This window comes from Sturnus vulgaris, chromosome 1 (genome assembly GCF_052056855.1).
Source record: "Sturnus vulgaris isolate bStuVul1 chromosome 1, bStuVul1.hap1, whole genome shotgun sequence".
Taxonomy (NCBI): Eukaryota; Metazoa; Chordata; class Aves; order Passeriformes; family Sturnidae; genus Sturnus; species Sturnus vulgaris.
Window position 1 is genome coordinate 18,472,949 of NC_142243.1, and position 15,508 is coordinate 18,488,456.

The 15,508-nt window shown below is 38.8% G+C and overlaps 1 protein-coding gene across 5 annotated transcripts in view; it reads right to left on the reverse strand.

Moving 5' to 3' along the window:
- MLLT10 (MLLT10 histone lysine methyltransferase DOT1L cofactor) overlaps positions 1-8,014 on the reverse strand; it is a 125,091-nt gene extending 117,077 nt beyond the window's left edge. Inside the window, exons 1-2 of one of the 5 annotated variants that reach the window (XM_014882203.2) lie at positions 7,733-8,014; positions 4,212-4,291 (exon numbers count right to left, since the gene is read on the reverse strand). In XM_014882203.2, coding sequence (XP_014737689.1) covers positions 4,212-4,291; positions 7,733-7,901 — 249 coding nt within the window. In that variant the 5' untranslated portion in view covers positions 7,902-8,014. Of the gene's footprint in view, positions 1-4,211; positions 4,292-7,732 lie in introns of those variants that run through there. The other 4 variants (XM_088160629.1, XM_088160613.1, XM_014882201.2 and 1 more) reach the window with 4 other exon arrangements.
- Positions 8,015-15,508: the final 7,494 nt, after the last annotated feature.

Consider the following 15,508-nt stretch of genomic DNA (forward strand, 5'->3'; position numbering starts at 1 on the left):
TCTGTTTAGGCAAAAGGAGAGTAATACTACACCTTTGCTTATTTTATACTACATAAATGCTGGAGATGAGATGCAAAAACACGGATACATCAAACAATTCCTATGAGCAACTCCACCAAAAAAGTTTGTAGATGAATGTGATTAAACATTTTTTTTAAAGATAATTTGGAGAGAGCTCCAACTCTTCTTATATTAACGACCTTTTTTTTTTTAATTAAAATTTAAGTGTTCAGACTCTGGATCATCTGTGCAGCAGATGCAGGTGCAGCTCAGGTCTCGTAGGATAACCAGCAGGAACCTATCACTATGAGCACACACCATACCTGAACTGGATAAACAGTATAGCTGCATTTCTACTACTCTGAACCCTTAAGCACTGAGTATTGAATGGTCAAAACTTACTCTGCAATGACAGTCCTTTTATCTCCACACCAAGTTCCAAAAAACACATGTGCAAGCACAGAGACTCCAGTTATGCCAGACTGAGATACAGATGGATGTTATCTCAAGTCTTAGGTAGCTAGCTCCACAGGGAGTCACAGCTCCCTCAAAGCACATTTCCCAGGACTAAAATGCAGGTGGCTTATTAGACAAGCTGTAGTGTCACACAAATGTGCTGATTCAGTTACGGACCACGACTGTGTTTAATTTCATAAGCCACACCACCAAAAAAAAAAAAAATAAAAGCCCACAGAAATGCCAAGTGAAAAAATACCACTGTTACGACATTAGAGTAACTTGTACCAAGTCCAAACTGATTCTTCTAGATAAAAGGACACGCTACAATAGTCATATTCTAGTGAAAAGGATCAACAGCATAGTGATTCACCTGCAATGCAAGCAATCCGACCTCACATTTAGCATCTGAGCTACACTTTGAGGTAGCAAAACTTCCTGGAATTCTTAAGACCTAAGTTCAGAGATGTCCTGGTCTCTCTGAATTAAGTTGGATTCAGAAGAATAGGACCTACACACAGTTAAAAAGCCTGACCAAGCTACCTGTACAAATGGTGAACTCCTGCCTGGTATCTCTATCATACAGATTACTGCAGCTCCCTCGTGATGAGTATGAAGAGTAGTAGCTTGTAGTAAACCATAAACACATTGTATATTTTTATCCCACTATATACTATATTTAAATTATTCTTACCATAAGATCATCAGGGAAGACACATAACAAGATTATGAGGGGGAAAAAAGTCTTTTTGAACAATTGTGCTACAAATCCTAAACTTCTCCAGTCTTTCTTTGGGTACCAGAACTATCACCCCTTGGACAACACACATGCATCATCCAATTGCTTTTAACCCAGGACCCAAAGTCCTTTATGTAGCAGTCCATATACATACAACCTCACACAGACCTCAAAATTATTTTTTTCTACATCAATATGTATTTTCCCTGCTTTTTGACTCAGAAGTTCAGACACATCTAAGACACCAAAAACACTATGCAGGGTTGTAACAGCTGGTGCTGACACTGGCAAAGCTAGGAGCACTCACCACCCATCTTGAAGAGACCTGAATTTCAAGCTCACCGTAGGTCAGCTAAGAGAAATGAGCTGATTTACAGAAAACTAAGATTTTTCAAGCAATAGTTACAAACTTATACAGTGATGTAAAAAATGAGTACTGGAAGAAGATTACAATCTTCAATTATCTACTACAGAAGCATGATTAAAAAGTAAGACAAATAATTACCAGCCACCTCAAAATACCCATTATCCAAACAGTTCAGGTTTATGAAAAGTCACACTTCCTCTCACAGAGAAAACCATGACCCTGCTGGAACCAGAATTCAGTATGACTTGTCCGACATGGAGCAGTGCTTTCCAACTAGCAGCTGACCATTCAGCAGCCATGACGCTGGCTCCCAGCTCCCAACAAAAGCACAGAAGTCAACCAGCCACCACTTTGGCTCCCACCCAGTATGCACCAGTCTAGAGGCAGCAGACAAAAAGAAGAGAACACAGTACACACTGGTGCATAACACTTGATAGTACATGGGAAGCCACCTGTCCTAGCCTGCTGTTAAGTGAACTTCTCTGGTGACCCACCAGCTTGCTGCTCCTGAGTTAGCCCATTTCTTTTCATTGTTAAAGCACGACTAACATTAGTGTAAGCAATTAACTGCAGTTGCTTATCAGAATGAATTTATCTGCTCAGCAACTGAAGCTTAAAAAAGGGAAACAACCAAGAAAGGCACCCCAAAAAACACACAACACAGACAGCAGCAGCATGGAAAAATACATCTAGAGCACAACAGTGAGGTCTTTTTAAAAGATGAAAAGTAAGTAAGCAGAAGCATAGTCAATGCAATACGGTTAATTTAATTCTGGTTTCTTTATAGGCAAAAAGGCCAAAAGAAAAACTAAGCTTCAGTCTCATACAGTAATGATAAGGATGTTTGCTTTTGTAAGCAAGTGTGTTAAAACTTCCAGGTCTAGTAAACTGGTTACTGTAAAGCTCCAGTTTCCATACTGAGGTCAGGGCTTGAATTTAGTTTCTGAATGTCAAGAGTTGGTCTAAGTGCAGATACAGCCACCATGTTTCTAACTCACTAATACACAAATAAAAGTTAAAACTTCAGCTGTTACACCTCATATGCCATCGATTTCACCTGAGAACCACCTAAACCTACACCACATTACAAATGGGATTTCTTTTTTCAAAACAAAATCAGTAATCAACAGGTTGAATTAAACAAACACTGTTTGGTGGAAACAATAACAGAACACACTAGGCAGAAAATTCAGTTATCGCTATTCCTTTTTCACTTCAAAGAGCAAAGTAAAGTAGTCTATCAAAACTATTCCTTGGTCAACTCAAGAAATTATCATAATGCAGTGAGACACTGTTTATTATAGAACTCTGGACAGTTCTCTTTCACTTCTTGTGTCATGAGAAGCCAGGATTAACTACATCCCAAACCACAGAGATTTCCCATCATAGTCTTGGAAAATCCTCTTATAGTCACCAGCTGTCTTTCTCTCTTTTCTGTATTTTTAACTTTGCTATCAACCTGTACATATCAAACTCAGCAAAATGCTACTCTTAAAACTTTATACAGCTGATGGTCTCCCCAGGAAACGAAACTGCCTCTCTTTAGAAAGGGCTTTGATTTTCTATTGACAAATATCTGAAGAGCATACAAAAATCAATCCCTTTTTGCTCCCAACAACACGTTACTGGAAAAAGTGGGAAAAAGCAGAGGAAAGTGATTCTTTAGATCTGTGCCAAAAATTCATTCAACAGTAAGTGTTGCCACCACTTCTACAGCACTTTATATTAGAGAAGGAAATAGGTGCAGCAAACAGGTCATGTAAACACACTGATAGTCACTGACAGTAACTGAAAATTTGGTCTCTGACTCCTCATTTGTTTTTAGATATGAAAGTTACAAACAGTTTACACACTGCTCTAAGATGCTGCACCACCTTCTCTTCCAATGAAATTTTTTTCAGAGGCAAAGGAACAGCTTACTCTTTGTAATACTCTCACTTCCCTCAGTTTATCTTTTGCTGGAAGACAAATTAGGAACTGCCAAGTACAGAGAAATGGGATTCTCTTTTTCTAAAAATGCCTGACATCACCCAGTTTCATCTAACAAACATACAAGTCTGACCAAAACAACACCTCATGTAACTATGGGAAAAAAAAAAAAGAAAAGCATTATCTGAATCCCCAATATCTACTACAAAAGAATTAGAAAAACAGAAAGAAAATACTTCTTCAATTCTAAGTACCACACTCCAAGTAAGCACTAGTTTTTGAAATGAACACCACTACTTATTGAGAGTGTTCCTAGACTGAAGCTTTCAACTGGCAACCTAAGGCTGCTGTAAAAGCAAATTAGACACAGATTTTACTTACTGCCTGTACCTAACTATGTAAGCGTTAAACTGACAAAATTAACCAAAACCTTCACCATGGACAAAATAAAAAGATAAAAAACAAATAAATAAAGAAACTAAACCTAAAAAAACCCACCACCTAAAAAAAAAAAACCACAGCCTGACACTGTCAGAATACTTCAGAGGGAGTTACATATTTCCACTTTAAAAAAAGAAGAAGATAAATGGTCTTTCTGAACAGCATTTAGATGAATTACAACAGAAAGCAAAGCTCTCTTCTTTTATTACTGTAACACTTGGGTAAATATTATCCACACAAGGATTATAACTAGCATTACTTAATAAACAAAACACATACCACTCTGGCTGCTCTTTCCTGAGATTCACACTTTCTGCAAAACCATGGTCCAGTGGGTACTTGAACAATTCCATAGCAAGCTGTTTTGAACAAGACAAAACAATTCAGCAAATATAAATAGCACTACAACACTATGTTCTAAAATAAACTTACTATCAGTTGATCTCACATAATTTTAATTATCAAGAAACTGACATCTATACATTGCACATGAAATCCTATCACAGAAGTACAAGAAATTAAGCATGAGCTTAGATTTTTAAAACCTGAGTTCTTCCCAAGACATTTATTCATACTTACTATCCAGTTTTCTTACTCTTTTAAGTAAATTAATTGGTCTTAAGCAGAAAATCCATAGTGAACAGAACAAATTTTGCTTTTTTACTCCAGAAAATTCACAGAGCTGTAAATACAAACTGAACTGAGCATAAGGACTTGGATTTGTTGCAACTTGAGCGAGACTACAACTAAAATCCTTAGGAAAGAGATTTTCAGGCATGCAGATTTATCTGCAAGACAGTCATCTATATTTTTGCAGTATATAAAAGCAACCCCAAGAGTTTGTTACGAAATTCCACAGAAAAGAAGCAATTTGGCGACACTGCTCATGCTTGAAATGCACACATCAAGCAACCTTGAAAACTACAGACAGAATGAAAATACAAGAACACAAGTGCTGTGAGTATACTCTAATATTTTAATGGGTGTAGCAAATAACAAAGAACCAAAAAGCCAAGCATTTTGCTCAAAGATAATCCCAAAGTATTAAAGATAAGTCAGAATCAATTCTCAACAATCATATGTTATTTAAATCTTAAAAATCAGGTTTAAGCATGTAAGTAGAAAAAAAATATTAATATAAAATTATGAAGAAAGCTGAGATTAAATTAGTAATTTCTAGTTGTACTATACAAATATATTGATTTTGTGATAGCTTGAAAATGAAAAACAATAATGCAACAGTGATATAAAAACATCTGGCTAATACACCTTCATTTCCATGAAGGAAAGTCAATGAAATCATTTCCTATTAAATACATACATGTAGTCATATTAAGATCAGCTGTCAGATTTTCAAATACTTTATTTAAGTACCTACAGTCCAAACTATTCTGATAAGCCCTTTCTACTATATAATATAATTCTTTAACATGAGAAAAAAAGAAAAACAACTCATTTTCATTGCATCGATATTAACGACAGACGGGAGGACTCAATTTCTCATTTCTCTTTAGATATTAAGAGGGACATTTTAAATGCACAATCATACATTTAGGGTAGCAAGTGACAGTGCAGAATAGGAAACAAATATAAAATGCAACTCAGAGACAGGGCTGGAAAGTGGATCCAAAGACAACACGAGTTGGGCAAAGACCAAAATTGAAGTGAAGCACTTCTATATCTGCCAGGGTAACAGAGCACTCCTAGAAGAGTCCATCACAGGTTTGTGCTGTGATACACCGTGATACCATTTACAGTATCACTTCCACTACTGTGCAAAGCTTCTTTAAACACATGAAGAGATCTTGTCCTTCATAATTTGCCAATGACTTAACAACTGAAAAGAAGTTTCCTCTGAACTAAGAATAACTGTAATAACAAAACAAAGCAGTTAATAAAGTTTTATGGATAATACTGCTGCTTGTACCTCAAATGCAGACTATGAGCTTTGACCATGAGGACTACATTTACTACAGAAAGTCCACAAAAAGAGTGGATATACCTCCTCTACCACCTTTGTTCACATGATGTATCAAATCCAAAATGTAAAGCATCAATGGTACAGTAAATCAAAACATGGAATTTTTCCTTTCTTAAGATCTCTGTAACAGCTTCTGGATTTATACCAAGCAGTACTTTGCATACTTCCTGACAGATTCCAATACAGGCTAGGATATAACTTTAAAAAAAAAAGTTCATTTTCTTGTACCTGCTGAAGTGTGTCTCTCTTTACTAGGAATACTTTCTATAACTGACTTTTGTTCCTGCTATTTCAGCTCCAACTGCTGCTATCATCCAATTCTTTCACAGAAAACATCAGCAAGGCTCTAAATACAAAGGAAGATGTCCAAGATAATGCAAAAGAAATAGTTGTTTCAGGTATGACTTTTAGAAGTATTCACATTCCAGTGTTCTTCTTCATGATCCTAAGATTCCACAAGAGCAGTCAACCTACTGATTAACATTGCTCAGCTCTTAAGACGACAGAAAACCAATTCAAAACCAGATTAATTTCAGAGGTCCTGTCAGCTCCCCTCTGTGTTCAATGTAATGTTAAGAAAAATAACTTCATTATTTTGTATATCTCCTTAAATCATTACTATTTCTCACTATTTGTCAACTTACAAGGGAGCATATACTTGGAACAATCAACTACTGTATTACATCAGCACACTTTAAGACCAAGCATGAGACACACATTAGTAGCAATTTCACATGCACTAGGCATTCAGATTAATGAATTGGATTTAGGATTTTCTGTCTCCTCCAATTTGTCCACCACCTGCAAGTTGCCAAAATGCCAGTCACTGAGTTCATATGACTGCTTAAGAGTTGGTACAGAAAAATTACCATCTTATTCCTTATTTCTGCAACCATAAAGGAAAAGTTATGATGACTTCCTTTCTTACAAAGTAAGCAGCAGAATCATTTCTTCCTCTGCTCTCACACGAAGGGTCAATCCACTGACAGAAACAAAACAATCACACAGAGGGAACATGCCAGCTCCTGAACTGAGCTGGAAACCAACCAACCAGCCTCCACTAAGCCAAACAAATCCAGCATCAGCCATTCCAAACAGTACCCTCCCCCTGCAGAACCACAACAGGAAGTCTCTTACCAGGGAACATCAGCCAAATGACATTCAAGGAAAGGCAGGCAGAGATAGAAATCACATGACAGCTAAGTCTTTCCTACACACCTCTCTCTTCCAATCCTAAACTCTCCTCGTCTCCTGGCTGCCCCTCAAATAAATTTTTCAAACTTGGGAAAGGCAGGGACAACAGGGATCGCATGGGGGAAAAAAGAAATACAGCAATAACTACCGGAGTACGGTACAGTAACAAGTTCTGCCAAGACCAAAAGCAATATTAGAGAGTCTTTGAAACGTTGCAGCTGAGGTTGTTAACTGGGTGCAGAAGCAGACTGAGAAGCACAGACATAGAAAACACGCAGTAGAAGAGGAAAGGGAAAAAAGCTGGAAACGGGAGTTCTTCCTTTCTCACAGCCATAACGCAGGAGAACATACTATACTAAGTCTCATGTGAGGGAAAAGACAGACGGGAAGGAGAGAAGATGACAGAGCAAGTCAAACCAGAAAGCACGTGGCCTTAGAAACAGGGAAACAGGCTTCATGGGTAAAAAGAAGGAGCTGGGAGGGGGAGGGAAAAAAAGGGGGAAAAACGGCCGGGGGGTGGGGAGGAGAAGGAAGCATGGCCAGGGGAAGAAGACAGGGAGCACCGAGAAGAAAGTGGGGAGGCTGGAGGCCGGAGCGGGTGCGCTGCCCTCGCCTGCCCGCTCACCTTGATGCACTGCGACATTGCAGCCGTGCCCGTCGCAGTAGACGAGCGGGTTCTCGGCCCAGCCCCGCTCGTCGGAGCACACGCAGCAGCCGCCGATCATCTCCTTCATGCTACTGGAGAACTCGCCCTCCAGTGACACCGGCAGCAGCAGCGGCTCGCTGGAGACCATCTAAGGGTTAAAAACACCGTCGTCAACACCGCGCACGCCACACGCGCCTCGCCCTCCGCCTGCCCCCTCCCCCGGCGGGGTCTCCCCTCAGTCACTCAGCCGCAGCCGCCGCCACCGCCGCCGCGGCAGCGCTTCGGGACCCATGACCGCCGGCTGAGCGCCTCGTCTCGCCCCCGCCCGACCAACCGGCCAGGCTGTGTCGGTCGGGCCGCGGCGGCTCCCGAGGCGGACGCGGCTCCGCGGGCGGGCACGGCGGCGGCGCCGGCGCGCAGGCGCACTGCGCGCGCGCCCGCGGGGCGGGCAGGCCTCGGCCCGGGGCCTCCTCGCGAGGGTTCGCGCGCCGCCCGCGGAACGTGAGCGCCGCCGCGGCGCCCCGAGCGCGCGCCCCCTCCGCCGCCGCCCCCTCCGAGAGAGCGTGCGCGGGAGCGCGCGCGGCGCCCCGCCGGCGGCGCGCGCCCGCCCCTCGCCGACCCCGCGCGCACCTGACGGCCCGCGCGCGCACCCACCTCGGCGCGCGGCCACGGCCCGTCCCCCGCGCGGGACATGGCGGGGCCCCCCCCGCGCGCGCCGGGGCCGCGGGACAGCCCGCGCGACGCCGCGTCCCGCCCGGCCCTCCCCGCCCCCGCCGGCGCCGCACGCGCCGCGCGCTGCCCCCCGCCCGCCCCTCGGCCGCGGGGGCGGGGAGGCGGCGGACATGCGCCCCGCTCCCACCCGCGCCGCCGCTCCGCGGGCCCCCTTCAGGAAGGCCGCGGGACGCGCCCCATGCCCAACCCCTCCCCACCCCCCCGAAATCATTTTTACTATCTTGTTTATTTTCCCCCTGATGTGACTGCAGGACTAATGCATTCCCGCTCCCAACTTTTATTATCCTGTTTATATCCCCTCGGTGTGCCTGCAGGACTAATGCGTTCTCGCTATTACGCCACTTGCCTGCCCTCACCGCAACTTTCAGTATTTTGTTTATTTTCCCTGCGATGGGGCTGCAAAGCTAATGCATTATTAATCCCGCTCTTTCCTCTTCCCTCAAAACTCATGGCGTGGATGCAGCGCTGCCTGGCTATTCCTGCCACGGCAGCGAAAGTGATGCTGAACGGGCGATCTGACAAATAGAGAAACCAGGGAGGCCGCAGACACACAAAAACAAACATGTTCTTCAATACAGCTGCTCTCTACTTTTACTCAGAGGTGGACGTGTCTTTCTAGAAGTTGGGAGGTTTTTTGTTTTTTTTTTTTTTGTAAAACAATTCTGTAATTCTGTTGTCTCTCTAAATTAAAAGGGGGGGGGGCAAAAGAAACAGAAACGGAGGGGAGCGAGCTGAGGTGGTCAGCAGAGAGGAAAATCTCAGCCTATTCAATTCTCCATTGTAAGCAGGTATGCCTGTAGCAGAAGGAACTAATTGTGGTGATTGTTAGGAGCATAGAGAAATTAAATGCAACCTTGCAAAATCCTGGTCACTCACTTGCCCCCGGCCTAGCATTTATTTATTTATTTATTTTATTTTGTGTTGGTCAAGGAAGAGATCGTTGATTCATCTTCATTATCATGCTAAAAGGCAGAGAAGCAGAATTTGTGCGTGGGCTGTATTTTTCACTATGATTTTGCAAGAGCAGCTTAGCTGCTATCTGTACAAATCACTACCGATGTATATTCCTGGACACAGCACTACCTAGACCCACACGTGCAGATTGTATTTTATACACTGTCACAGTCCTGTACACAAGTGCAGATGTTTCATTAGTTAACAAACTGCTACGTGGAAGGGAGAGGTGGGATGTGCACAGCTCTACCCCCTGCGGACATCCGAGTCTGCAGTTTATATTCAGGATATCTTAGGTCAAGCTCTTTTCTCTCCTTCAAGTTTTAAGTGAAATTATTTTGATAGAGGAAGAATGGCAGGCAGGCAAAAAATAATCATGGAGGTAGCTTCCTACGTGCAAGGCCCAACCAAACATGAGATTATTGCAGCCATTTGGGGCGCATTCTAAGCATTTCTCTGTAAATATATGCTCCAAATAGCCATAAGAGTTTAGAAACTTTTAAGATACGTGAAAAAATGGAGGGGGAGGAGACTGGAATGTCGTACGTTTCAGTTGTGCAAAATCAAAGATTGCTCTCAAAAAAACCCACCCTGCACCAAATGTCATATCAACACTGAAAAACACAAATTTGAACATAAAACTATTTGTTATATAACATACTTAAAACACTATTTTTATTACTTTAAAAACTCATAAAAATACCCTGAAAATTGCAGGTACAAGCAATTACTTTGTAAGAAAATAAAGCAATTAATATATATGTTTTAAAAAAACTCAAATTATTTGAAGCCGATAGATACAGTGTCGCAGCCCTTCTTCATTCTTGTCAAGAAAATGACATCTAATTTAAAAAACATTCTCAATGATTCTGCTAACCCCAACAAAAAATTAAAAAAAGAAAAAAAAAGTCACGGTACAGCAGCAAATCTATCCTTTATTTCCCTGAGAGATAAATTTAAATAAATATCCTTTTAAAATGAATATATGTTAAATAAATTTTGATAGATTAATTCATACATTTACTAAAACGTGTAGTGAAACAAACAATTGTAAATTTTTCTCACCGCTTTTTTTTTAATTCATTGAGGTCTTCCTGTAATTTCTTCTCTGAAAAGCAACTACTACAATCAATTCCCAAGCGCCTTTTTTTTTAATGTTTGCTATTTTAAATCTCAATCTTTAGTTTTATAATGAAGCATCACCAAAGAAAAAAAAAATTACTTTGCAACAACTTGATTAAAGCTGCACCATAGCAACAAGAGTATATTCATGAAGAACCTACTGTATAGTTTTCAAATAAAAATATTGTAATCTCACACCATGTAACACACCAGCTCAGTATTGAACAGCCCGAAATTTTGCTTTGGTTAAAATTCAGTCAAGCTTAATACATTCAATTATTTAATGAGACATTTGTTGTCTTCTTATAGATTTCTATTTAATTCTATAGAAATAAAAAGAGTATACATGGAGTGGAAGAAACTCTATGACTATCACTTTGTGGTATTGTATAATATTTGATTGAAAAATTTAGATAACCTCTTGATAGTTCTGCAAAACAATCATTTAGCAAAGACCTTTGAAATGCAAAATAGGAAAAGAAATGCATTACCACTAAATAAATACTGCAAACACTAAGCCTATAACAGCTATGGAATCAGAACATAAAATCTTGTAGCATATATGTTCTTATGATTGTAGTATTTAATAAGCACTGACATGATACAGAAGGCCAATTTTCTTTATTTAAAAAAGGAAGCCTGTCCTTCTTATAGTGATATATAAGAGATTAAAATAATTAGAGAAGGATATAATTCAGTGAGTAAGAATGAATAATTTTATTGTTAATCTAAATGCAAGGAGAAAATCCAATTCGCTTAAAGGAACCTACAAAATCTAGAAGCTAAAGAAGTTAGAATATAAGAAACTTTCAAGAAGATTCTGTGTTTCAATTTTTCTTAGATACTTTCACAAACAGAATGAATGTGTAAGTGAAAGAAAATTACACTCTCCAATTGCAGATTGTTTTTAAAAGTTTAAGGCATTCCTCAAGAAAACATTAGCATGTATGAGTGAATAGCACTTCAGTTTCATGAACAAAAATAAAGACCTACTCATAAATTTTTACTACAAAATAATCAGTTGCAACAGTAAAACTAAGATTTTTTGAATGCTTGGTTTAAATGTCACCTTTTTTCCTTAAAATGTGCAAAATCATATTGTAATTTTAGTGAATAAAACAAAGCATTGAACAAGAAAAAGTCTTTAATTTACAAAGCCACATTACCAGTTGAATATAATCATCAGAAGAATGTTCCAAAAATAACAGAAAAAGCATAGACTTGATATAAAATGCATACTATATTAGAAACATAAATCGATATTGGGACTTGGAGCTGTAGAGCAGGGAAACTCACTTCCTTCCAGAAAGCAAACTTCTCACAGTAATTTTTACTCCATTTTCAGATTAGGTCTTTGTTGAGAAAGCTGTGATCTTTACCTACATGCAAAAAGATACATGCTGCAGCTAAACAGATCCAACTGAAAACAGAAAAATTGCAGTAGCTTAGTGATGTTCAATAGGTAGAATGATCTATCTCTTGATTATCCATTTAAAATACATTGATGCTTGTCTGTCTTTTGTTTATGTGGTTTTAAATCATAAACAGCATTCACTGAAATACCTTCTAATCGTGGGTATTGGCTTCATTTCTGGCAAGGCAACAGTGAAATGGTCACTTTACACAAAACAAAATGCAACTCTTCCGTGTTGACCCTTGCACACAGTGCATTTTAAATGGCAGTCTGCCTTAGATCCAACAAATTCTTTCTATCCATGTTCAGTTATGAAAGATACAGCATGTCTACAGAACCCACATTAGTAGAGTAAATGTATCTTTACATGCTTACTCCTAGATTGTATTTGAGGAAGAGTAAAGTTTTCTTTTTCCTCTTCTTCTTCTTTAATATACTGCTAAAATCTGTATCTAACACCTATCAAAATGCAACATACTGAATAATTTAGACGTCTCAACATTTAGCATGTAGTCACTTGGTGATGAGGAATTTGCATTGCTCTGTGTATTTACATGTCATGCAAGTACAGGTAGCAGCGTTGGAGGTCATGTCAGTGCATCTCCTGGACACCATGCCTCTTCATATGTTGTGCTATTTTCTTTTATGAGAACATATTTACAAGTTTTGTAGTTCTCTAGACTGCAAAAAAAGGGGAAAATAATTCCACCAACTATTGCATTCCTTTTCTTGCTTTTAATTGTATTAACACCTTTGGAGAGTTTGGTAAATTCCACTTAGCTAGCAGCAATGGATAAAATTGGTGGTTTTCAAGTACTGCTTCTTTTACTAGTGTTGGCATTTAAATGTTAATTTCAGACTGAGGTTTACAGTAAACATGAAACAAGGGATTTTCTTTGAATGAACAAACTCAAATCAAAATTCTAAATAAAGGAAACCTAGCACAGGATGTTTTTAAGTGCAGTGATTATTTCCTTTTAAAGATTTAACATTCCCTAAGTGATAGAAGTTAAAGAAGTTAAATGTGACAGTTAATTTATAATACTCTACATTAAAAAAGCATTTAAATGCTAACCACATTTTTATATGAGTTAAGTCGAAGTAATGATAATTACAGTATGATACAAAAGAATCTGAAATAAACTTCTAGTAAACCATATTGAATATTAATGCCGTATTAAGTCCTGAAAAGCTGGGTTAGTAAACTCTGGAATGTAGATTACATGCAACTTAAATGTAACACAGGGTTTTTCTTCAAAGAATTCTTCGTTTCAAAGTTGGGATTTTTATGAGGTATGTATTAATTCATTGGATTTATATTAAATACATGTACATAGCATCACTCCAAGACCAAGCCTTGGATTACTTCTATTGGCATATTTCTATGTAGGATTTGCTAAATTAACATTCCATATAAATTAATAGCCTTCTTTTCATGTTTGTTGTGTTACGATCGGCATTGTGATGCTGTGTTGTGGCGCAGGTCACATTTATTTGATTTCAATTCAGGAATGGTATCGATACTACATATTAAATACGAGAAACAACATGCTGAATTTCCCATCAAAACTCTTAAATGCAGAGCTATTTTAGATGGGTTTGTATAAACAAAACACATATATCTAATATAAGCGTGGGAAAGGAAAAGCTGGTTTGTTATATGCTAAAGCAAATTGGAGTAAATCAACCGCATCCGTGGGCTGGATAAGCAATACTACTCTGCTTTTCCCACTACCATTTGGACAAGACAATGTTACTTTTTTATTTAAAGTGTTTTCTTCTCAACAAGGGGCCACCACTTCCCAATCTCAAAAACACGCCCCAGAATATGTTAATTAATTGTATTGTGTCTCTGAAAGAAAGAGGTTGCCAAATGCAATAAAAAAAAAGAAAAGGTCTTTCGATCAGTGAGCTGCATTCCCACTGCTAGTTACCATCTCATTTCAATTCCATATAGATATACATGGATACATTTCCTCCAGGTACAACTTTGACCATTAAAAGCTGTCTAAGAGCGAAAGTCTAACTTGACCACATAGGGTGTATATGGGAAGCTTAACATTCCTGGTGAATTAAGCGCACAAGCCTCGGATCATTTTTTGTCAATCCTACTACGGTACTTCAGAGTCGGGAATGTGGGTAATTTCTATAACATGGTACTTCCCAATTAAAAGTAACAACAATGCTCCTCTGTGAAAAAAAATTAATACATAAAATATGTCAACACATTCCACACAAATACAAAATAAAGAGTAATGAAGAATGGCAACAAAAGGTCTCTTCCTATTTTTTTTTAAATCTTCCATTTCAATGAGTTAGTTTTCAAATAGAGATATACTGTTTTAGCAAATACAAGAGTATTAAATGTCCTTTTGAATGATGCCTTCTAAATTTGTAGTAACCCTCTGAAAATTCCCAAGCAGCAATCAAGAGCAAATACATCTCCGGAATACTCAAGCAGGACAAGTAAAACAAAAATCTTTCTTTCCTCGATCTTTACAGCTAATGCCTTTAAATATTACCAGAGTGGTGTTTTCTATATATTACTTGCATCTTCAGCTTTTGAATAATACGCGTGCTTTTAACCATCTAAATTGAACTGAGTTTTCATTTGGAGGAGTCCAACAAAAGCCTGCAAGTTTTCCAAGAGTGAAAGAAAAGTCCCAAACGGTATTATCTTAAACAATGACTGCAAGCATGCAACTTCCCAAGTGTGCATGGGGGAAGAAAACTCACTTCAGAAATATTTTCAGCTAGGTGATATCCATAAAAATCGACCTTTAATTTATTTTACTTACTGATCACCATCTATGATAAATGCTAATTTTTTTGGCATGTATTTAATTTTTTTTTAAGTCTAGGCATCACTTCTAATATTTTAAAATAAATTCACAAGCACTCGGCAGTAACTTGCTAAAAATAATCACAATTCTCCTAGAAAGGATTTTCTTAAAATAACTAGTTCTCTAGAAACTCTTTTGTCATCGCAAATATGAGTCCCTACACGTTTTAATTTTATCTTCCAGAAGCAATGTGCAAATATAGTTTGTTTGGGTTTTTTTTTTTTAGATGATTAAGGGCACTTGTTGGAAATTTTCTTGAATATCAAGATAGTTAATTCTTCCCCTATGGAAATACATGAGAAAGTTCAGTCTGAAATGGTGTACCGAAAAAAATTTAATTTCTAATTATTTTCAAAGGGGGGGCGGGGGAATGCAACAAACACTTTTCCTATAAAATAAGTCTTTTAAATTCTCAGCCAACATAAAACAATCACTTGGGGGGGGGGGGGAACCATCATGGTGTTTATATGAAAAACAGGATAAGATGAATCGTCGTTTATATAGACAGTCTTAAGAATAGTTTCTTTAAAAAATTCTCTTTGGCTACATTTACTAATCCAAATCCAGCGGGTCGGAGCAGTTTTTCCCAATTTCTTTAACAAGTCCTGCTCTAAAATCCACCCAGAAACAGATGTTACTTTATGTACAATTCCGTTGCGGTAGTTGGGGGGTTTTTACCTTTCAAGTAAC